Source organism: Amblyomma mixtum, chromosome 3, assembly GCF_055824585.1.
Source record: "Amblyomma mixtum isolate Tamu chromosome 3, ASM5582458v1, whole genome shotgun sequence".
Lineage (NCBI taxonomy): Eukaryota > Metazoa > Arthropoda > Arachnida > Ixodida > Ixodidae > Amblyomma > Amblyomma mixtum.
Window position 1 is genome coordinate 13,201,585 of NC_143014.1, and position 24,674 is coordinate 13,226,258.

Genomic DNA, 24,674 nt, shown 5'->3' on the forward strand with positions numbered 1-24,674 from the left:
CCGGCGCCAACAACCAATGGGCCCCCCCCTGCAAAAATTTCTGCGGACGCCCTTGACTAGCATAGTATATTTCTTCGGTCTCAGGTGGTAAATTGGTCCATTAAAAATCGTGCCTGTTGGTACATTCTCTTATGTACAGCGACCCTTGTATTATTTCTGTTGTGCTGTTGTAAGAAAAGAACTGTAGCGCAACCAAGGCGTACAGAAGAGAGGACCACACAGGACTAGCGCTAGACTTCATCTAACTTTATTATTATTTATTTTTATAGTTAGATGAAGTTGTCATGGTTAGTCTGTCAATTACGTCTCAACAAAAATTTTCCAGTGGTTAGATTGCTATTGGGGGGATTACTGCCGCTTCAAATTTTTCTTTAGCACTTCTGGTGTGAATATGAATGTTCTTGGGAACGAAAATTCTGTGTGCCCGTATTTAATACATAATTTTCTGGGCATAAACATTTATTAGCATACACCGTGTCACTCAGATAAAAGTAACAGGAATTTAAAAAAAAGTCTGTTCTTGGCGAATGAAACCAGTATAGTGCTATTGGGAATCGCCTAGTGCGCAGTATTTTTCCCGAGCTGGCAACTTGGTGAGTAAAGACTAGTTAGCTAACTTTTTAAATATTGGTATAGGGGATAAAGTGTCAGCGGGGAAGTTGTAGATCCCCTTGAAAAACAGCCGGCCTTAAAAGAAAGCCCACAAAGGTGAACCAGCGACAACGGACAAGTAGGAGGAGGACGGAAGTGCTGAACTAACAACTTCAGAAGAAATGGGGCAACGGTTTTGTACCATCTCTAGTCTCGACCCATGATGTAGAAAGCTAGGTGAGAACCGTTTTGATCTTGAAAACGTGTCAGAGATACCAAAAAACAAAACAGCGTGACTGGCAGGAACATTTTTATTTTGTATGGCAAAACAAGGAGAGGCACTAGCCACCAAGATGAGCAAAGTCGCTGATGTCGCCATCTTGGCATCCGTTGTCAAGATTAGTACAGCTTTGGAAGCAGGCTGCTCTCCTGAATTGGCAAAGAAAGTCATGGCAAAGGACAGAAACAGGCAGGCGACCTCGTGAAATCATTGAGGCAGCCTTGATAGTAGCGTTGAATGAACAGTGCATTTGCAAATCTTGAGGTTTACTTTCGGGAAAAGAACTTACCTTTATGTCATGCGATTCCTGATTTTAGTCGTGCAGCCTAGTTTTATCATGTGTTTTCTAACAATTCCCTTATTTTGTTCTTTTTGTGCCCTTCATCAGTTCTCCAATTTGCTTTTATTTCATTGTTCTTTTTATATTTCTAGCTTTTTCCGTATTGCTTGTTGGACTTATGCCTATTTTATTGCTTTTAGCTTTCAATATCACGTCTTTCATTTTTATCGCCATTTTTTTTCCTGCTGTGTTTCTTGTTGGCTGTCAATCTTGGCAACCTTTGATTTTCGCCTTGTTATATTATAAAATAAAGAGCAGCTTTGCTGGTCTTTCTGGCTAGTGCCGTTTTCCTAGTGCTAGTGCTGTATTCCTAAAAGCAATAGCTGAAAAGTTTTCTTGTTGATATTTACTGATTAACTTTGTCCGAAGAAAAATTCTCAATTCTGGGAACACGATTCTCAACAGCACTCATTAGGTTTCACTCGGCTATGGCATTCCTTCTCTTTATCCCGCAGCAGTGGCTCTACTCGGTTGCTGACCCAAAAGACGCGAGTTCGATCCCGGCCGCGGCGGTCGGATTTCAATGGAGGCGAAATTCTAGAGCCCCGGGTACTGTGCGAGGTCAGTGCACGTTAAGGAACCCCAGGTGGCCGAAATTTCAGGAGACCCCGTAAAACAAACCATCCCGAATTTTTAAAACTTCGGTTGCCCGATTTATGTAGCTAGTAGTTATTGGGGCATTTCGCAGTAGGCATATCCAGAGGCGACGGCTGCGATTTCATTCAGCGATGTGGCACTCTGTTGCAAGCGTAAAAACACTTATTGTGTTTTTATGCTGTGTATGCATTGGTCAAATTAATTTAACCTTTCTCAACATCATTTTTGCCTTCGGGCAGGTGGTTTTATTAAATTAGCTCTTGTAGCTAAGCACTAACGTATGTTACTTTAAATTGACGGCTGCCTAAATGTGCTGTCCCGGCCATAATACAGAGTACACTTGGGCGATCCACCGACTTTTGTGGGGAGTCAGCCATCCCCTTTGGTTTCCTGCCCCGCGATACGTCCCCCCTCACCTTGGTTGCCTTAACTAACAAGGGAAAGGGAGGACGTCGCAGCGACACGAGGCGTGAGCGCGCTCCCTCTTCGGCTCGGGAAGTCGACGCGCGCTGACGTTCCGACGCGGCCAGTGGGGCGAGGCCTCCTGGGTAAGATCGTCGCGTCCGGCCTCGGAGATTCTCCCCTGCCCTAGCGTGGGAAACCGTGCTGGTGAGTCGGTCGAGCTCGATTCCGTTTCGTATTTTGTTGCCAGCTGGCGTCATTGTTTTCGCAGCAATAAATGCCAGAGTGCGATTCCTTTGATTCCGTAGGCTCAGTCAGCGACCACGGTGTGGGTGGGCGGTTGTGAACTCTGTCAGCAGCGGTTAAGCGGGGAGAACGTATTTTCTCTCCAATTCAGCCCCGGCAGCCCAACTTGGGACCTGCTCTCGGAACATTGGATGACTTCGAGGAAAGCTCTTTGTCCGGACTTGGCAAGTGCTAGGCCTAGCGTGAATTTTGATCGCTGGGACCTGCGGTACTTTCTTGAGTGTAAGATGCATGGCGGTGCAGCATGTTGGAACTTTTCGACATGCTCAGCACATTTTTCCTTCGTTTTCCGTGGAGTTTCGAGAGCCACTTGGTCCGCATCGTGGGAGCGCGAGGCCTAGCGGTTGCGGAGTTGCCGAGCCCGAAGCGAGTGAGTAGGACGGAAGCCGCGTGGGTGGTCCAAGTTTTCTGTATATATATTTCTCTTCTGTCTCTATTTCTACTCAGCATGGGAGTCGCGGATTCGGGAGCCGGGTGGCCTGGGTCCGCGGGTGCCGCTACGAGCTCGCTGGTATTGTTGCTCGGCACTGAGCGCTCCGCCACCGTCCGATATGGCGGGCGCTGACTGCTCAGAAGCCGCTTCGTGCAGTGAGCGAGGTAGGACCAGCCCACAGAGCTGATGTCTCCTCGCTGCTCACGGTGGTTGTGAGAGTGGAAGTCGGGCCTGAGGCTTTTCAGGCTGCCTGCACCATAGAGAGACGACCACCGGTGTTGAGAGGGGGCGCACTTAGTATTTGCACTACTTACCATATATACTTGTGTAAGGGCTGTATCCGCAACATTTGACTGCCAGTAATTCGCAAAAAAAGTCAGCAAAAATAATTGATGCTGTGTGCATAATTTTGCCCACGTCGTATGCTACACTGGGAGCCGATAGACGATAACTGCCGGCGACACGGTATGACCGCGCACGAGTCGTCCCGCGCCTGTGTGTCAGCAGCGCTAATGCAATCAGAAAAAAGATGCTGATAGATATGGATCGTAACCAAATAGCCCGGCAGATCGCGCCGGACTCTTCCTGTAACCACGAACAAGCGGTGCCACAGCGCCGCTAGCTCGTCTTGTCCGCTCGCACCAGGAAGGACAGAACATGCTGCGCAAAAAAAAAGAACTATAAAGGGGGAGCACCCATGGTATAGTGGAATGCAACTTAAAAAAAAAAAGCGGCACTCAGTAACATAGGCCACGGTCCGCAGTGCCTTGTATTATTCTGCTGGCCAATGACAAGAGGAAACTGTTAAATGTTTGACCTTATTAAACAAGCCGGGTATCAAAATTCTGGAGCTTGTTTTACTTGCGATTGGCCTCTTGTTTGGAGGCACGTTGATATCATGAATGTGGGCGGAGCTTCAGTGCAGATGTATCCAACTACGCGTTTCTTTGCGGCTGCCCGCCAGGCTCGCGTGGCATAGTAGTACGCCTTGTGCCCGATGTCAGCGTGCTTAGCATCGAAGCCGCAGCGAAAGCGCTTTGAATCTAGCCCTATAAAAGGTGTAATCTTGTCGCCTGTTTGCTATCACACAGTAACGTCAAATTAAAATGAATATATAGTTGATTTCCGTAAGGCCTTAGTCAGTGAGGCTCGCGCAGATGAACCACACTGACGTACGCGGGTTGTGGCGCGCCGCTCTGAGCCGTTCGTCATTTGAACGCCAGACCGTGAGAGGATCTTGATCTTAACTTAGAATCAGGTGACATTTGCCGCTCTAGCAACCTGTTTTACTTCTTTTCGGTTAATTCTTGTGGGGTGCACGTCCTATCATCCATACTTTCACTGTATTATGTACTTGAAGGATTCGCCCTGACTGCGTTAATCCATCACAAAACTGCATTTCCCATCATAAAAAAGGCACGAATAATTAGGGCTTCTCTGTAGTCGGAAAAACTTTACGGAAAAATGCCGGTCCCGTGTAAGGGCCGCACCCCGTCAAAATCGCGGCAAAAAACTACGGCCCTTACATGAGTACACACGGTAACTGTGAGGTACATTTTGTGAATATTTCCAGGATGCAACTGCCTGGGATGGAATGGTCCTGCAATGGGTTTTTCCGGCACAACGCACACAGTACAGAACGGCGTTCATTGACAGTCAGCGGTTCCAGCAGCACCAACCCGAAGCACGCGCTCGCTGAGAGCAGTCCCGTTGCCGCGTGGGCAGTTCTTCGTCGTTAGTCGTTACAATGGCTCCCGGCGAAAGAGGAGCCATCCTGGCGACTCAAGGCGTCGTGCACATAGCGGGTTCATGGTAAAGCTTCAGGCGGCTAACATGAACGGTTTCACGGCCACGACGGCGGTGGTCAGAGGAGGGTGTCAACGGTTCCACAACGTAGTTCAATGGGCAACTATGGCACACAACACGGTAAGGGCCGTGATATTTTGCGAGGAACTTGGACCACCGGCCAGGAGGGCCAGAAGGGACCCAGAGCCAAACAAGGAAGCCGGCAGGTAGGCGGGTAAAGGGTTTATCAGAACCACGGCGTTCGTTCTGTCGACGTTAGGGATGGTGCGAGCTAGCAGCATTCTTTGGCATCATACTGGGCGATTTCAGAAGCAGGCGAGCAGTCAGAGGCATCAGGATGGTAGGGGAGAATGGTGTCAAGCAGGCAGGTAGGTTCGCGTCGGTAAAGAAGGAAGAATGACGAAAGTCCAGTAGTAGACTGTACGGCGGTGTTATAGGCGTATGTGACAAATTGGGGTACTAGGTCCCAGTTAGAGTGGTCGGGAGTGACATGCATCGCGGGCATGACACCGTGCGTCCGATTAAACCTTTCGGTCAACGCGTTCCTCTACAGACGGTACGCCATGCTTGTTCTCTGAACTACGCGGCATTCTTGGTGGAGCGCCTGGACAACATCTGATAAAAACACGCGGCCGCTGAGAAGCTCGAGGGGAGCACCGTGGCGAAGATCGAGGTGGCGAAGAATGAGGAAAGCTTCTTCTCTGGCTGCAGCCGCCGAAACAGCGGACGTCTCGGATGGTCGACGGCAATCCAGCAGTGACCAGAAGTGGAAGGCGGCAGAGGCCCATAAAGGTCGATGCCCACACGATAAAACGGACGGGCAGGGCAATGTAAAGGCTTAAATGGTCAGGAAAGGCGCTGCGGTGGGGACTTGCGGCGTTGGCAGTCAAGGCATGAGTGAATGTACTTTCGTAGAAAGGTGTACATGCCGCGCCAGTAGTATTGGTGCCGAAGTCGCGTGTATGTTTTTAAGAGACCAGCATGAGCGTTCTGGGGTATGGCATGAAAAGATGCACAGACTTCAGCGCGTAAGTGGCGAGGTATGACAAGTAGCCATCTTCGACCATCTGTCATGTAATTCCGGCGATAAAGACAGAGTGAAGTGGCGGGCTTGACGAAGCGAGCGCGCTGGCGCAGTGCGGCCGGAAAGGAGAGGTTATCCAGGCGTCTTTACGCTGCTCCAGAAGCATGTTTGGAGGGCGTAATGAAGAGAGCACGGGGTCATTGCTAGAGAGGGTCTCATCTTCGGCAAGTAGCCATGAGCGGAGAGGGTGTCGGTGTCTGGAACGGTACATGACTCGATGTCGTACTCCGGAAGTCGCAGTGCGGACGGATGGATCCTTCAAGGACGACATCCAGCATAAAGCATGGTGGTCGGCGACCACGTCAAACGGGCGGCCATAGAGGTATGGTCGAAATTTGGTTATTGCCCACAAAATGGCCAAACACTTTTTCGGACACGGAGTAATTGATCTCGGCTTTAGACAGCGCGCAGCTGGCATAGGTGACAGCGTATTCATGAAATCCAGGCTTCCGTTGTGCAAGCACAGCACCAATGCCGATGCCACTAGCATCCGTGTGGATCTCGGTTGGAGCGTTTGGGTCGTAATGGCGAAGTATCGGTGGTGAAGTAAGGAGCCGGCGTAGTGCAGCGAAAACCTCATCACATTTGGAGCACTATGACGACAAGTTTGGAGCACTATGACGACAAGGAATTTTGGTCTTGAAGTCCCGTCAAAGGGAAAATGATGGTGGCGAAATTCCGGATGAAACGCCGAAAAAAACCAGGCAGTGGCTTAACTCTGGTTAAGCCTGGATTTCTTTAATACCTCTGTCTCTCCTTCATACATATTTCTGAATGTTTCTATGTTTTGTTTTGGGCTTTCTTTATTCACTTCTTGTGTTCTGATGAGCTGACTGCCACCGCCGCTCTGCCAAGTGTACACCAGGATGCAGGACCGGTCAAGCCTCCAGGAGGCTTTTTGCCTGCCATCCTCGACATTATATCTGTATGGTGTAATGTTGGAATAAATATTTGAAAAATATTTGAAATATAAGCGAAAAGCTTCAGTTACGCTTGGTTTGGCGTCATGGCTGTCGCAGTTCGCGCACAATGCACTGGGAGCACCACGATAACGGTGGAGGCGTTCGGCCGTCCACACATTGCCTGTGCGGAGGCGGAGGGGGAGACGGAAATGGGCGTGGTTAAAATTCAAGGGGCACTTTGGCTCCCTAAAGTGCTCTAAGGCGAAAGCGCTTCCTGTCGCACTGTTTGTCTTTTATTCTTTTTTTATTTTTGATATTTTATTTCTTTCATTGCATTTTTTATGTTTGTTTCGTTTATTTTATTCCGTTTTTATTTTTATTTCGTTTTTGTTTTGTTTTTCTCGTTATTTATTGTTTTCTATTTTTAAGCTTTTCATTTTTTATTTTTATCTTTGTTTTCCTTTCTTTCCTGTTGTATTGGTTTTGTTATTAATTTCTTAATTCTTTTTTATTTCTGTTCCTTTTCTTTATTGTTTTCATTTTTTTTTATTTTGATTTTGTCCATTTTTTATTGCGAAAGCAATACTGCTCGAGGTTTCCGCTCTTGGCCGTCGTGCCGGAGAATCTACCATTGGCCTTTAGCGTGGCCTGTGTGTGACGTCATACCAGCTGTGGAAAAGCGGCCCCCCCCCCAACTCGGCTCGTCGCGATCGTCCCAGCGAATCCTCCACGCGCCGCTGCCGTGGGGGAGGCGCTCGCCCTACGTGACCAGCCAAACCAGGCGCAGCCAGGGCGATAGCCTTGCGTTCAAAGGCATCGCGCTGAACGGGTGGTGGCGTTCCTCCCTTCCTGTACAGTGCGGTTCGGGTGTCCACCGAGATGACAGAGAATTACTGCGTAATTTCCTTTCCTCAAAAAGCGTCGCGTTCAAAGGGCAACGCATCGTACCGAACGGGTGGTGGCGTTCCGTGGACTGCCTGGCAGCGCTACAACACGCTGTCGCGTTCCACTCCTAAAGGCGAAGCTTAAGCGTCATTAACTAACTTTGATAACATAACTCTTACTAAGAGCACCACCAAGACACACCACCAGCCAACATAGGCGCAGCCAGGGGAAATTGCTTTCGCAATTACCGGGCTTAACCAAGCTAAGCCTCAGCCAATTTTTTATTTTATTTATGAAACCCATGCATTCACTAGATGCGCCTTCATTCATGCTCAAACCTTGAGCCTTCGTGGCGGAGTGGTAGCGTCTCCGCTTCAAATGCCGAAGGCCGTGGCTCGATTCCCAGCCTCGATGCAGTTTCTTTATAAGTAGTGACGCGGTGGCGGCGACGGCTGTGGCCACCTGCACCTCGCGTGACGTCACTCTGTTTTGCGCATGCGCAGAACTCGCCATTCCGTTTCACGGCATACGCGAAGCTCGGCTCCGATTCACTACAATATGAGCATAGACCGATGAAACTATCGGTCGATGGTATGTGTGATGGTATGCCAGTATCGATGGTATGTGTGACAGCGGGAACTCGGCCGAGTGGAGTTTGGCACGCATCAAAAGACGAACGAAATTCGCACAAAAGGCATGTCGAATGAAGGTCTCGATCGATAGCACTGTACATGACATCAGAAGGTGGTCGGTGTGACGGGAGCCGGGGTGAGAGCATCGAGTGACAGCGTAGGAGCGCCTTCGATGTCGTCGACGACTTGGAGTTCAGCCGATGCTACGTATCCAATACATTCACCACGAAGCAGAGTCATAGGAGAGGGTAGATGATTGCTGATGGGCATGGTTGTTGTTCCGGAGGTCACCGTGAGGACAGCGAAGGGAAGCGGTAGGTTCCTGCGGTGAACGAACCATTCCGAGGGAGTAAAGAGTACAGATGTGTCGGGTGGGTCGGCTGGAGACACACACGACAGGGAGACCACAACGGACGAGGAAGCAGGAAGTTCGACATCATGGGAAAGAAGTTTGTTCGGAACTCAGGAGTTTCGGCTGTGGAGTCGTCGGGTAGGACAAAGAGTGACTTCAGCACGGGCGCAGTCGACGACAGCAAAGTGTTCCCACAGAAAGTCCCACCCAAGAATGACGTCATGCGAGCAGGAGGAGTGTACCACGAAGTGAATTGTGTAGATGACGTCTTGGATAACAACTCGTGCAGTGCAAGCGGTGAGTGGCTGAATTTTTTGAGTGTCAACAGTGAAGAGTTAAATTCAGAAAATGGCGTCACAACTTTCCTGATGCGGCGGCAAAATTTCGCGTCCATAACTGATACAGTTGCTTGGTGATTGACACCAAGGCACACGTCGCAACACCGTCTACGACCACTTCAACGACGTTGGCGGGGGACGTGAGAGGCCTTATAAAGTTTGTCGAAGGCGCAGCTCTTGCCTCGGGAACTGCGCTCACTAGTTTTTCGCTTTTTTGGGGCTGACGCGGCGGCGCATCGGGGAGATGGAGCGGCGCGGCGTTGCAGACTGGCGGTCAGTTGTGAATGAAGATGGTGGCGGACTAGGCTGCATGCGATAGCGCTGCATGTAAGATCCGTATGCTGATGTCATGACGCCAGTAGGCGGATAGCGCTGATTGCGGCAGTAGCGAGCGACATGTCCGGCAATAGCACGGGCAAAACAGATGGTCCTGTTGTCGCGAATGCGCCATGGGCGACCGTAGGGAAGGGGTGCAACGATGGTGATGCCGGAGCCCGATACGACCGAACAGGTCGTGGTTTCAAAGGCGGCGGAGCTGCAGTGGCGTCGCAGAAATTGCCCGAGGGATGAGGACGGGACAGGACGGCGGCGTAGGTAAGCGCGGCAGCAGCCACTGCCTGCTGAGGGACGGGTGGCACCGCATCCGCCATCTGCAGGTCGTCCGCGACCTGTGCCTGGATGGTCTGCTGAAAGGCCGGAGGAATTGCTGCTGACAGAGCCCCATGCACGAGTTGACGTGCGGCTTCTTCACGGATGAACCGTTTTACCTCCTGCTCTCCTCCGACCACGGCATCAACGGATAGTACCTCGGCCTATCGTATGGGGCGGCGAACGCGTTGCTTGCGGCGCTCCTTCCTCGTAGCTCTGGCACAAGCTGCTGACGGAGGCAACGGTGTTTGGCTGCCTGGCAAGAAGCATTTGAAAGGCGTCCTCGTCGAAGCCTTTCATAATGGGCCTGATCTTATCGGCCTCAGACATTTGAGAGTTGACGCGCTTGCACAGGTCCACCACGTCTTCCACTGTGGGGACGCGCTTTAATCGTCCCCTGTTCGCTTCCCCGCAATGCACCCTCTGTAGTGAAAGAATGTCGTACGCCAAAAAAGGACGAAACAGGAAGGAAAAACACAGAACAGGAAAGAGGCGCATGTGTTTTTCCTTCCTGTTTCGTCCTTTTTTGGCGTACGACATTCTTTCAAGACAATGTACCAACTAACCCGTCAAAAAGTTCTACTACCCTCTGTAGCCGTGTTACTTACTTTAGCAAACAAGGGAGGGCGCCGGCGTCGCAGCGCCACGAGCGCCACGGATGGCGTGTTTACTGCTCGCGGGGGAGACGGCCCTCTTGGGCTCGGGATTTGGCCGCGTTCGAACGTGTCGCACGGCACTCCGCTCTTCGCCAGCGGGCGCCAGGCCTCGTGGTCGGAACATGTTCCCGCCAGCCCGTCCCGTACGGCCTCGGGAGTTTCTCTTTTGCCCTAGCGTGGGCGAACGTTCGCTCGTAGCCGTGCTGGTGAGTCGGACATCCTCGATTCCTCAGCGTATTTTGTTGCTAGCTGGCGTTATTGTTGTTGTAGCAATGAAGGCCTTGTTTGTGTCAGCCAGGGTGTCGTCCCTTTGTTCCCTCAGAGCAAGGTCCGCCGTGGTCGGCGTGCGCCCGGTAGCGCACGCGATCACGGGGTGGGGGTCCGGCGGTACTGAATTGTCTCAGCCGCTCTTAAACGAAGGGAGAACGTATTTATCTCCCCAATTTAAAACTCCACACTACGTAGCTGCTGAACATATCACCCGCCTGCTGCGCCCGCTCACGCAAGTGCTGTTCAGCGCAGGGCTTGCGCACACCAGGAAGGCCAAATACCTCGGTGAGATTCGTCTTGAAAGCCGACCAGGTGGTGATGTCCGCTTCATGGCGCGGAACCAGACGTCTGCAAGCCAGAAGACGTTAAGCTTAATTATGTCGTCCCAGCGGTTGTGCGTGCTTATCCTTTCGTAGGACGCCAGCCAGTCCTCGACATCATTGTCGCCGGTGCCGCTGAAGACAGCTGGGTCCCGCTGCCGAGGCATGCCGGCGCAGATAACAGGTGCTGGCGGCGGCGGAGCGGTGTCACTCGGCATTTGTGATGTAACAGTGCCGCTTCTCAGCTCCAGGACGGGATCAGAGTCCACCTTCACCACTTGCAATGGGTTTTTCGGGCACAAAGCCCACCACGGCACACAGCACGGAAGGGCGTTCACTGACTGTCAGCGGTTCGAGCAGCACCAACCCGAAGCACGCGCTCGCCGAGAGCAGTCCCGCTGCCGCGCGGGCACTTTTTCGTCGTTACAGTCCAATGATTTCGTCCATTGGGCTCAGTTGGTCAGGTCTACCTAGCGGAATAAAAACAGAATTGGAAGCATTTGAAATATCCAATTGGTTCCAATTGAAATTTTCAACGCTTTTTTTTTTCTGACTCGTATGAATCCAAGAAGCCACTGTATCTTCTGTACAGAATGTGCCAGAAAATTTCGAACGCCGAAGCGTGCTCTGTAATATTTTGGCCGCACCTCTACATGCATATTTCAGTTCCATCTTGATTTGAGTGGCCCCTGTGCAGTCTTGAGATGGGGCGTGAAGTATAAAATAGTGCTTTGGGTTTTAAAATTGAGCAGTGGTCTCGAAGTCTGTGGGAAAGAAAAAAGCCCACATTTTCTGTTTGGATTTTTTATCATTTAACCATTATTGGGTGGCGTGTGCACACTCCATGTCCTGCATGCCTGAGGCTCTTCATTCCTCCTGTGACAGGCCCCTCAGGGAGAGCGACTTGTTGCGGCCTGAGCAGGGACGCCTCTTGGCCAAAGAGATTGGGGCAGCATACTACGAGACTAGTGTTCTCACCAACTTTGGTGTTGCCGAAGTCTTCAGCAATGTCATCAGGGCCGCCCTGCTGGCCAGGAAGCAGCAGCGCTTTTGGATGACCAACCTGAAGCATGTTCAGCACCCAGCAGTTCAGGTAAAGAATGCTGTTTGGACGCTCATGTGTTTGTAAACAATTGGCAGTAGCTAATGTGCGGCCCATTTGAAGCAAATTTTCAGTTTCTTTTTTTTTTGGAAACCACTCTCAATTGAATGAGCTCCAGTTCCAATTATGTATTTGGAAATGGTTGTTTTCATTAGTTACGACCACTTAGCAGCACCAGTTGAGCCACACACATGTTCCTTGGTTGCAGTAGGAACTGTTTTAATTGCCTTAAAGGCTAGCGAAAACTTGACACGTAGTAAGCACGCGGGAAGAGCGCAGCATTCAGAGGCGAAAACGAAAGGGGGCATGAAATGGCTTTCCATTGGCATTCCCTCAAGGAATGAATAACAACGTTCTTTCTTTAGGGGCTGCCTCGCTTTTCTAGCAACAGCTGTTAAGCGCCCATTCCCGGGCTTCGCGTTGGCGTAGTAGTATTAGTAGTAGTTGGCGTAACCAGTGGGTGGCTGCCACGGAGGAGCAGGGTTAGAGTGGAAGGAGAGTATAACGAGAGTGGAATGAGAAACTGGAAAGGGACTACGGCAGGAACCGTACGAAATGATTACTGTGGAAGAGTGCTCAACTGGAGGGTGGTTACTGCGGAAAGAAGGGGGGTATGGCGAGAGGGGATAAGTAAGGTGGAAGGAGTGCATAGGAGGGTGGGTAGCACTGGAACCATCCAAACGGTGGTTGTCGTGGAACCACTTGGTCACTGTTGGAGGAGAGTGTGCTTGCCACGGAAACCACCATGGAAGGAGAGTATGGCGAGAGCAGAGTGCCAGGACCATCCGGATGGGGTTACCATGGAAGGAGGTGGGAGAGTACATAGTGGTAACTGTCCTGTGAGTTTCTTTTTGTGGATTTTGCCAGTACCCAATGAGGGTGTGTAAAGTGGCACTTCGCCCACATAACGCGGTTTTGGTCCAGAGCTAGCTGAGCACATAGCCAGCGTTCGCCGCGCGCCTGCGCTCTTGATCCGAAGGAAGGCAGGCGCAGTTATTTGAAAGCACGAGTGTTTATTACACAGTAAGTTGCATTACATAACACTGAACTAATCCCCAGACCTCGGTGCAACCCGTAGCCCCGCTGCAGCACCCGCAAATGGGCCCGCGGAGCCGCGCGCTCCAAGCAAAGACTACACGCGCGTGACGGCCCAGCTAAGGGCGATCGCATGCTGCGCAGCCAACAAAAGGGTTAAACGGAAAGCAACACGAGGAAGGATGGGGAATATACGTGGAGCACGCGTCGATGGCTCATCGCTCGTCTTCACCCGGCAGTGGCTGGCGATGACGGAGAACCAGCCAGACCAGGCCCTCTCGAATCCAGAGCGCGTCGGCGCCGCACATGCGGGCGACAGGACTCCGGAGGTTCGGGCCTGGACTCAAGCATGCATACTAGGGCGCGGGCGTTAAAACGCCTTCGTTGTTGGTCCACCCGTGCTCCAACCCTACGCGCCTATCTGCTGCCCGAGTCGGTGGCGATCTCATTTCCCGTTCGGGGCCTCTCGCGGAAACAACAGCCCCCAACTGTCACTCGGAGTGACCCAATGGGACGCGAGGTCGAAGCTGGAAGAACGGCAGGGAGGGTGATTTAATGTGGTTCTCGGAAGAGCTTGCCTTGCAAGATAGGACGAGCAGCGCGACCGCCTGCATTCCGCCATGGAGGACACCCGGTATCTCTAAAACGGACGAAACGGCAGCAGCGGGCGCGCTCCGATCGCTCAAGAAGCCCAATCCCCACAACCTACGTTGATCGAAAGGGGCATTATGCGTTATGTATCTTTGACAACACTTGAAGCAAAACGTATATCCACCTGAAATAAAGCATCAGTGCAGCAAAATCCAGACAATCGAACTATCTGGCAAACAAAAGTGCATGGAATGCAGGCATAAAAGCAGTCGATTTACACCACGAGGAAGAAAATTATTCATTCTATATATATTTGCTCTTCAGTAGACACAAAAAATGCACAATCTAAAACAGAGGAAAAAGAACTGAGCGCTCATACATTTTTAGCGCCGGGAGAAAGTACTTGTGAAAAGTGGTATAGACCGGGAAGTCAGTTCCATGATCCAATTTTGCAGGCAAATAATGAGCTTCCACACGTGATCACGCCTCTGAGAAATTAGGCAATATAGGCATCTTTTTTTTAGTGTGCTGCGATTATGAAATACCTATATGTGCCACAAAATTCATGACATGAGGAAAGCAGAGTTTTTGCTACATTGAAAAAGTGGTAGATCTCTCCGTGGTGGATATGATTTAGGAAATGTGCGTTTTCATCTTCTGTTGCTAGAGGCAACTTAGGACAAAGGGGGGAGAGGGGGAGGTGCGAAGGCGTTGAAATTCCAATCTTGAGTGCGGATAACTACATTTCTACAAGACTGATTGAAAAAAAGTTTCGCTGCAAGGTACTCATGAAGCAACGTCTTTGAACATCCCAGGCATACCGCAGCATTTTTTAGTCGCGTTTCAGGACCTCTGTTAAGCTTAAGACAGGTTCTCATAAAATACCAAGCCCTTTAGTCGAACAAAAGTTCTGAGGAATACACAACACACTTGCAGCGCTGTTCGCAATATGATGAAATGGCGGCAGTTAGTAATACGGATGAGGGCATGTGCTACTCCCATCAGAACATTTTGCCATATACTGAAGGTTGAACAGTTGTTTGACACGGGAGGCCGGTAATCGTTCGGAGCAACTTGTAGAATTGCAGCTTTGCGAGTTTCTAAAGGAAGCGCAATCAGGCCCCAAAGAAAGCGCGTGAAATTCAAAATATACCCCTCAAGAGCGGTGCAACCCGAGTGCCCCAGACACGGCCTCAGAAAGAAAAATCTGATTATCTCAGATCCCGCACCAAGTGTAAATGCAAAACCCTTTCAGTGGTAGCGTTGCGGAGACAACTGTTTTTTCTTTGAGAGCACATGGCTGGGGTGGGGTAAGGTAGTGTAAGGGTTGGGTAGTGTATGTATGTATGTATGTATGTATGTATGTATGTATGTATGTATGTATGTATGTATGTATGTATGTATGTATGTATGTATGTATGTATGTATGTATGTATGTATGTATGTATGTATGTATGTATGTATGTATGTATGTATGTATGTATGTGCGTGTGTGTGTGTGTATGTATTGTTACGACCCAACTTGAGACCCGCGATGATAACGGTGGTGGATTCAACAGCGGCAATTTCGAAAGGTCGTTTGACCCCCAAGATGACCCCACCAAAAAGAATGACTAGCTGGGAAGTGGTCGATGGAGATGTTCCCACGCTCGGCTCGGTGCCAACGACCTTCCGTTCTAGAAGCGACCGACGGTACGACAGGGGAAGACAGGATGCTCCTTGTCTGAGAGGACCCGGAACGAATCAGAGGAAGCCAGCGCAGCTGCGGCCGCGGCGCCATCATGCAACACCTGTGTTCGATGGACACGAGCTGCTAACAGTATTGTTGCACCGCAGTGCGAAAGAGCTGCAGACTTACGTCTCCTCCTCGCCAGTTCCCACGGGTGGACTCTAGAACAGGTGTCTTCGTTTGCTGTGTTGTGTAGTGCCGATCTTTGTGTCGCGCTGAATTGCCGCCTGGTGAAAGGGCGGAGCCTTGGGCTGTTTAACCTGAGCCCAAAGTGAGCACGAACGCTCTGGGCCTTGGGTAATAGGCTCATCCAGTGGCTCTGGACCCTGGGTAAAAGGCTCATCCAGTCGCTCGACGTCATGAACTCTTAACTTATGATTCCTTGCTCTTCTTTTGTAAAATATGTAATTAAGTGTCTTTTCAAAGTGCCATTAAACCTGCTTGTTTTCGTATCGCCAACCTTCGAAGCTTCAGACATTCCCGCATGCGGACGAGCCCCCTGGGATGCTGCACCAGGACCCGTGATAACTGGTTGCCAGCGGTGGGATTCGAAGCCTGGACGTCCCAACAACTGTGGATCAGCGATGGGGATCTGAAGCTACAAGCGGCAACAACGGTCGGCCAGCGAGAGGGCAGCTGTCTCAGGACATGATTACATGTGTGGGTGAGTGCTTGGCTTTTCCTCTGATGTGGACCAGGTTCTAAAAGAGGGTTAAAATTTAGAACCTGTGCTTAAATCCTAGAGGTTTCGTATTTTTGCATAGTTGTTTTGGAAATAGCCCAGACTGAGAACTATCATGGACCTACAGAAGCTGCAGAAGTCGGACTGGTTGCTGTTATGTGAGGAATTGGGGACTGATCCAAGGGGTTTGGCACGAGAACCCGTGATCATTCAGGCTATTACTGATTTGGGGGCAGATGATGAGGAGCTCAGTGAAGCCTCATCGAACAAAAAAAGGAAGAGCAGCTCAGACAGCAGAAAGAGCGGGAAAGAGAGGAAAAAAGGCTTGAGCGTGAACGTGAGAGTGAAGCAAAATTACTGAAGCTAAAGGCTGAGCTCAGTAAATTAGAAGTGGAGTTGAGCAAGAGGTCGGGCGGTTGTCCCCAGCAAGTGGTACCTCTTCTCAACAAAGAGGCAGATGAGATGGGTGAAACGATTCTGCAGCAAAGCCTCCGCGTGGAGAAAGAAGAAAGGCGAAAACTTCGCGAGGCGAAGTGTAGTGAGAGACGGGCTGAGCTAGATGAACTACGCGAACAAGAGCTGCACGAGCGTAGGCGCAAAGTTCAGTTGCTGAAATGGGAAACAGCGAGAGCTCGTTTGAGAGTCTTTCGAAGAGGAGGAAGCTTCAAAGGTTGCATCGCAAATTTAGAGCAGATTTGCGCAGTGGAAGAGCTAGACCAGGGTTATTGGTCTACGATGTTGGTGGCCATCCTCCCATGTGAGGTTAGCGAAGTATTAGGGCGCCTTTCCGACGAGGAGTTCGGCAACTATGAGACAGCGAAAAACGCTCTTTACAGGTATTTCGCCATCCGTGTAGAGGCCGAGTACAAATGTCGAAGTGTTGGCAGCGGGCTGTGCGCCCATATGAGTGTCAGCGACCAGCCTAGGGACCCCGCTTGGTCAGCTAGGGGCACGGAAATTACTCAGGAGAGTGACGACAGGGCAGGTTTAAGTCCAGAAAGAAATGCCAGCTCGGCAGCTGCAGGGGAAGTATCTGTGGATTTAGAGGTGGAGAAAGAGGGCTGCAGCACAGCCAACAGTAATAAAGACACAGTGGATAGTTTGGTGGAAGGTGCAGGCATTAAGGAAGGTAGTGAGAAGGCCGGTTCTAGCCCTGGGAGAGATGCCGCTATGGCAATTGAGGCACAGGTTCCGCGCCAGAAAGAGTGTAGTGAGTTGGAATGCCACCGCACAGAAAGACAGCTTTCCGAAAAAGAGTGTCACTGAGAGTTACGGGATAAAAACGTTGAAGCGCCAAGTCAGAGCGCAGAGCTAGCTTAAAGGGGCGATGCTACTCGGATTGTTGCGGTGACCGAGAACATTAATAACGCTGCTCCAAACTGCCGACTTCAGGACAGCGAAGTATCAAGCTCTGCAGAAAGTGGAATGCAGACAGGTTGTTTTGTGTTTCCGACAGGCAGTGGCCGACGCATAGCACCCCCTGACAGTTCGATAGCAAGTGCAGAATGCGGCTCAGCGCTGCATCGAAAGAAACAGCAGCTCAGCGAAAGCCAAATCAGAGCGGCTAGTGACAGTCCGCAGGAAAATGAGGTATCGTGTTCGGAAAAAACAGAAGCTAACGGTTCTTCAGGTGAGCCGTCGCCTAGCACTGAGAGTAAAGCGCAAGTGGCGTCACTGCGCAAGAAAAACCATGAACGTGACAAGCATTTAAGAAATGCTAGGGAAGGTGTGGATGCTAACGCGAGGGCCAGCAGATTAACTCGGGACGGCACCGCGAGAACTGTTGACGGAAAGGGAAAACCAACAGTGACATTTTCCCGAAGGCGGATGGGCCCGATGAAAGCGAAGTTGACTGCCCTTGCGGGGCGAAAGCGCTCTTCTCCATTGAGGGTACACAGACGGCATTGCCCTTCGACAGGTGACGCATGCGACGTGCTAGGGAGAACAGCGCGCGACCGCCACACAAAGAGGCGCTGCAGAGAGCGCGTGAGTCGGAGGGGGACGCGACAAGCAGGGACAAAAAAATGGAGGAGGCGCCCTTTCCGCAGTAGGTCGCGCGGAGGCGGAACCAATCAACCCCGCAGTTTTTTCGAGGTATCGGCTTGTTGACCGGCCGTCCGACCACGACCGCGCAGGGCGCGGCTGAAGAATGTCAGTTCGGAGAATCAGTGTTTGCTTTTTGTTGTTGCATTGACTCAACTGAAAGTAAAAGGGAAACAGGAACTCATTTGAAAGGAAAAGGGAAACAGGAGTGAAGGCAAACGAAGTTCCAAGTTTTAGTGGTAGTGCCGAGTGGTTTTTGTAAAGTTCGTGATTTTCGCTGAGTTGTGCAGCTTTTGGAGATGTTTACCTTTTTTAAAGCACGTGCAAGAAGGGACACGGACCTACTTAGCTGTTTTTTCTAAGCGGTCCGGGATGCTCTTCAAGAACCGAATTGCTACTAAGTTTTTTCGTGTGTTTTTGAGTGAAAGTTTATAGTAGCAGGTTCGGTTTTCTCAGCTTGCGTGGGTCCTGAGAAGTGTCAGTGTGAGCCATTCTCAACAGCTATACTAACCAGATTATAGCACCCTCTTTTGAACTGGTTTGCTCGGAGGGAAGTTGAGTGCTTGCTCGGACATGTGGTTGAAGTTTCAGAGACGCCTCAAAGAATTTGGCCGACGTAATAGAAGACAACGTTGCGAACGGCAGAGGGCTTCTGGCATACTTCTGCGACCAATTAGCCCAACTCGTCTCTTCGTGAAGCAGCGGTGACTGCTGCCCGCGGAGACTCGTCTGGCGGGGGAGGAAGCTGTTACGACCCAACTTGAGACCCGCGATGATAACGGTGGTGGATTCAACAGCGGAAATTTCGAAAGGTCGTTTGACCCCCAAGATGACCCCACCAAAAAGAATGACTAGCTGGGAAGTGGTCGATGGAGCTCTTCCCACGCTCGGCTCGGTGCCAACGACCTTCCCTTCTAGAAGCGACCGACGATACGACAGGGGAAGAAAGGATGCTCCTCGTTTGAGAAGACCCGGAACGGATCAGAGGAAGCCAGTGCAGCTGCGGCCGCGGCGCCATCATGCCACACCTGTGTTCGATGGACACGAGCTGGTAACAGTATTGTTGCACCGCAATGCGAAAGAGCTGCAGACTTACGTCTCCTCCTCGCCAGTTCCCACGGGTGGACTCTACAACAGGTGTCTTCGTTTGCTGTGTTGCGTAGTGCCGACCTTTGTGTCGCGATGAATTGCCGCCTGGTGAAATGGCGGAGCCTTGGGCTATTTAACCTGCGCCCAAAGTGAGCACGAACGCTCTGGGCCTTGGGTAATAGGCTCATTCAGTGGCTCTGGGCCCTGGGTAAAAGGCTCATCCAGTCGCTCGACGTCATGAACTCTTAACTTTTGATTCCTTGCTCTTCTTTTGTAAAATATGCAATGAAGTGTCTTCTCAAAGTGCCATTAAACCTGCTTGTTTTCGTATCCCCAACCTTCGAAGCTTCAGACCGTTTCGTCATCCCGGACGAGCCCCCATGGAGACGCAACAACTGGCCACGCTACCCGAGCCATGATAGTATGTATTATTAATATCCCCTTTCAGTCGAGGCAATGGAAAGGGCTACGTTGCCTGAATTGAAGCAGTTGTTTGATTTCTTTGTCTTTTTTAGTTGGAATCATCTTTTTATTTCTTCCCTGCCTATTTCCCCTTTGTTCTAAGCTGTTTTGCTATCGTCCAATCTATAATATGGTTTCTCCGCCTGTTCGTGCAATTTTTCTATTTTTATTTTACTCCACCAGTGCTCTAGTTTTCTCTTGCTCCTTTCTACGGCTGATGTGTTAATTTTAATTAAGTAGCATTACAAGCCTCATCATGGACAAACAATTTGGGATTAGTCATAAAATCAGCTGATTTGTCGAGACAGTAGACAGTTTTAGTTTTACGTACGTAGAACCTTCACGTACGTAAACGTGAGCAGTCTACCTAGCATACGCTCGTGTCGCTTCGTACAGTTTTAGCTGCACATACGGGACGCAAACTGTGTAGATCTGCCATAGAACCTAAAAAGTGCGCTAGTATGTTGTGCCGCGCCATCTAGTGCAGATAAACAAAACTGATTTTGTTTAGTCGAGCGGCCTGGAGCCGTGTCAGGCCAAGCCACAGTGCGGGCCGTAAATACTTTCCACCTTTCTTCTGACAAACTTTGAGCGATTTCAGTCCATCGCACTGTATCTTGCATGTTATCTCCAAAGGGATTGCATTCCCTCACGTCCCGCCGCATATATAAATCATCGCTTTTCTAGACGCGAGGGCGCGCTGGTGTCCCACTCATGCTGACGACATGTGCGTATGAAGCCAAAACGTGCACCGTTTTGCTTTTCCCGCTGACAGTGCCGTGAGTCTCGCAATATACCGCAAGGTTTTGAGCTTCGCGTGGTTTCGCGAGACCCTCGGCACACTCGTTGCTATGACGACAACAAACGCTTCTCCGTCAGGCTTAGGAGCTGCTGGATCGGGTTTCTATCTAGAAAACAAAAGCTAGTTCTCACCTAAAACTTCATGTGAGAGCAAGAATGGGCCAACTGAAGGCAAATACAGAAGTTTACAGCAGGATACCACGTAGAGGGATTATCGACGAAGCTGTTATCGTTGTCAAGCGGGCGGGCAGGGCGCCGCCATCTTGCCAACGCCACGTATGCAAGCAACGTGATGACCGCAACGCAAAGATCCGAGTCTCACGTACGTCCGGGAGACCCACGCCGACACTTCACGTTCTGCGCATGTGCACTGGTGACCCGTAAGCGCTCTACGTACGTGAAGCTTCTACGTACGTGAAACTAAAACTGTCTAGTGATGGCTCATGGCCGAGCACTGACTGGTGTACGCGGTGTGACAACATGAGACCATGTGGCAGGGCTGAGTTCGCAACTGGTATACGCTGGTTGGTGGCCGGGGTGTGTGATGTCATGGCCGAGCGCAGTGGCGGGCTCTGCGGTATTTAACAGCTGCGCTTAGTTTTGTGCAAAGGTGTCATGACAGTTCCAAGTATCAGGTTGGGATGGAGCCAGAATCAATGCTTTATGTATCTAGCATAGTGGAAAATCCCAGCAAACAAAGAGGGCGACCAAGGAAGTATTTCGCTGATGATGGAGTATTGGCGACTGCATGGACTGAGCATATTGTTATGGGCCGGGTAGCAGCATCCCGCCGCTGCCACTAGTTGTCGGGGCACACAGGCTAACTCGAACCCGGGCTCCGTTTGGTAGCGTGTGTTGAGTCTTCGGGCTGAGGAAAGACTGAAGCTTTGAAGTTTGGGAAACGAAAAACAAACGGGTTTAATGGCACTTTTAAGAAACTTATTTACATACTGAAGATTAGAAGAGCAAAGAATTAAAATTTGAGTGAATGACGGTGAGCGACTGGATAAGCCTTTTCGACAGGGCCCAGAGCGTCCTTTCGCACTCAGCACCGTCCTTAAATCCCTCAAGGTTCCGTCCCTACATCAGGCGGAGGCCAATCCAACACGAGGCACATTTCCCCAAGATGGGCACCAATGAAGTTTGCACAGCACTGTAGCATGCGGAGTCACTCGTTGCAGAGTCAAACCGTGGGAACGGGAGAGAAGTTGCAAGTCCGCTGGAAATTCCTGCAGTGCAGCAACAGGTTTACAAGCGGCTCCGAGTCACCGAAAACACATGTGGTTCTTGCGACGCCGCGGGCCTCAACTGCGGCGACGAGCTGTCTACGGAGTCGCCGGCTCTTGATGGAAACGGGTAATCCCTGCGGCTCCGTCCCTTTATTTCCCCGAACGGGCGCCCTCGGTTCCGTCCTTCGCCGCGAAGCTCATCCCCAACCAGCGAAGCGTGAGAAAATACCGCAGGCACTTTCTCAGCGCGGCATCCTTCTTTCAAACGCGGGTCGCAAGCTGACAGTATGCAGTAGGCAGCAGTGAGAGAGGAGGAGAAGTAGGCCGATCCCTAAAACCCACTGGATGTATTACTTTACCAGAACTTGCATTGTCTACACTGCTCCTGCATGCCGCACAAATATATTGAGAAACAACAGCGCTTGCAGGCAGCGCAGTTGTGTGTCCTCCTTGCTCTCGTCTTTTGTCTGCAAGCGCTGTTATTTCTCACGATGTACCTCAACCGACTCGCCCAGAAACGCACCTTGCTAAAATATAATCCCTCTTTTCATACTTCTGTGTAACCTGATTTGCCTCTTGATGAGGAAGTTAGAGCGCAAAAAAAGAAAGACCAAGTGGAGACGTGGACGGGACAAGCGCTAACTTTCAACAACTGCTTTACTGAAGTGCGGGAAGGGAACCTAGCGGGGCCGCCGCGCATGCGCTAAACCTCTTGTCTCCGAAACTTGCTGTTGTTAAACCCTGAGGCGCGTGTACAGAAAGTGGTGAAGGCATACATGGTTCAAAATAGTTAAGATTATACACATTATGATAACAAAAATCGAAGTTCTTTTGGAGTCATGTGCACTGAGGGCGTGCTGATGCATAGATCGTTCTGAGCGATCTTAGCGGCTTCAAACAGCTCACGTTCGAGCCTACCTTGATGCCTCCCGATTACCGAGGTGCTTTTCAGCAGCGGTAGACATTTGCAGTCCTTACAATGGGGTGGGAGGTTCGAGCTGTAGCCTTTATCTAGTGAATTGGCGTGCTCCCTCAATCTGTCGTTTAAACAGCGACCTGTCTGACCGATACAGACTTGACCACAGCTCAGAGGGATATGATAAATAACGCCTTCTTTACATGTAACAAATCTTTCTTCGGGCTTCTTATTGCACCCAGGTTTCTTTTGACGCTCACCAGTCACCATGGGACATACCTTGGATAGCTTGCATGGCGCCTTGAAGATAACATTAACCTGGAATTTAGCCGCAATTCTCTTCAGATTATGCGACACGCGGTGCACGTAAGGCATGACAGCGAAGCTTTTGCTCATTTGTTCTTTCGTGCGCCTGTGCAAGGGTGTTTGCATCTTCTGTATCAGCGTTTCCGCCACAGCTACGATCATTTCGGCGGGGTAGCCAGAACTACCTAAACGCTCCACTTGGGTGTGGAAACTTTCTTTTGTTTTATGGTGGCAAGACTTCAAGAGCGCTGCACGAAGACATGATGTAGCTATCCCTCTTTTGACTAACTTGGAATGAGCTGAGTCAAAAGGAAGCAATGCCTTTTTAGAACGTGGTGTGTAGGCCCAGCACACATGTCCAGGGTCATTAAAAAACAAGCGAATGTCTAGAAACTGTAACGACTCAGATTGAGGTAGTTCAAGGGTAAATTTTTTAGGCTTGTCGAGCACCTGTTAAAAACATCTAAAATCGAGGTAGCCAAGAGGTGTAAAGTGTCCCCCGGCTTCACGTGAACAAGAACAAGAAAGTCATGAACGTATCTACAAACTTTTACAACAGGTAGGTCGTTAAGATTGTCTAGAATCAAGGAATCTAATTTAACTAGATAAATTTCACATAATACAGGTGCAATACGAGAACCAATGCATATGCCGTCCTTCTGCAAAAAACACACATCTGGGTACCTCACCAAAGTACAACTTAAGTAACAGTCAAGCAGTTCCAAAAAGGCTTCCGCTGTAATGCCACAGGAGTTCTGGAAAGCCACGGTGCCAGTCCTATCAATAACTTCACTGACGGCTGTCAAGAGTTCCCCGCGAGGTACAGAGTAGAAGAGGTCCTCCACATCCACTGAAAAGGCGCAGTTCGCTCCGGGAAGACCTTCCTTGAGCTGTTCAACCAAACGGTCTGCACTTGCAATCTTGTAGGGATCGTCCACATTAAGCCTGTTCAGGTGCGGCAAGAGGAACCTGCTGACGTGTTCCTGCCAGCTGCCCCTTTCGGACACGATTGCCCTAAAAGGACAAAGCGGTTTGTGTGTCTTGGCAGCGAAAAATAGTTTCAGGACATCCACCTTGGTGGCACGAATACGTTTGGCAAGTGAATCAAGGTTGAGCTCCCCAAGCAGAGAGAGTACTTTTGATTTCGCTCTTCCTGGCCGTATACCTGCTGGCTTGAAATTCTTGCAGAAGGGTTGAAATGCGGGCCAGTTGGTACATTGTAAACTGAGAAAAAACCAGTCACACAAGACGACGGACAAGAAGAGTGTACACACCTGGTGTGTACACTCTTCTTGTCCGTCGTCTTGTGTGACTGGTTTTTTCTCAGTTTGAAATTCTTGCTTACAGCTTGCGTGGCCTTTTCCTCGTATAAGCCCTGCGGCATGACAGTAAAGCCGCCCTCGTCAGATAAGAGGAGTGACAAGCCGGAGTCCTGGAAATGGCTAGTAATGTCACGTAGGATAGGACGACCACCTTTCTTCCTGGTGTATGTTCTTTGCAATGCGTCAACGCCGTCTGAAATGCAGCGTGCCTTCTCCTCTACTGGTGCTTTGCTAGCTATGTTATCAACAGTTGCTAAAAGAGTCACCTTGTCACCTGGGTCTTCAAAGCTAAACTTAGGACCTCTTTCCAGAACGTGTTGAACTTTGTTTGGGAGTGAAACGTCGCCCAAGGTGTTCACTGGAACGATGCCAGCCTTCTTCTTGTTTGGCTTAGGCAAATTGCGGATAACTGTCTTCCAAAGGAATTCCGTTGCATCTTCAGCCGTTTTCCTGTACTCTCTGAAGCGCTGTTGCCCACAAAAGCCAAGGCCGCACCACTTGAAGCAAGCCATCCGAAGCCACTCC

At 50.4% G+C, this 24,674-nt stretch overlaps 1 protein-coding gene across 5 annotated transcripts in view; it reads left to right on the plus strand.

Moving 5' to 3' along the window:
• Positions 1 to 24,674, plus strand: part of RhoBTB (Rho-related BTB domain containing) — a 451,872-nt gene that overhangs the window by 124,865 nt on the left and 302,333 nt on the right. For all 5 annotated transcript variants that reach the window (XM_089578199.1, XM_089578196.1, XM_089578195.1 and 2 more), the window contains one exon: positions 11,728 to 11,935. In XM_089578199.1, coding sequence (XP_089434325.1) covers positions 11,728 to 11,935 — 208 coding nt within the window. The remainder of the gene's footprint in view (positions 1 to 11,727; positions 11,936 to 24,674) is intronic.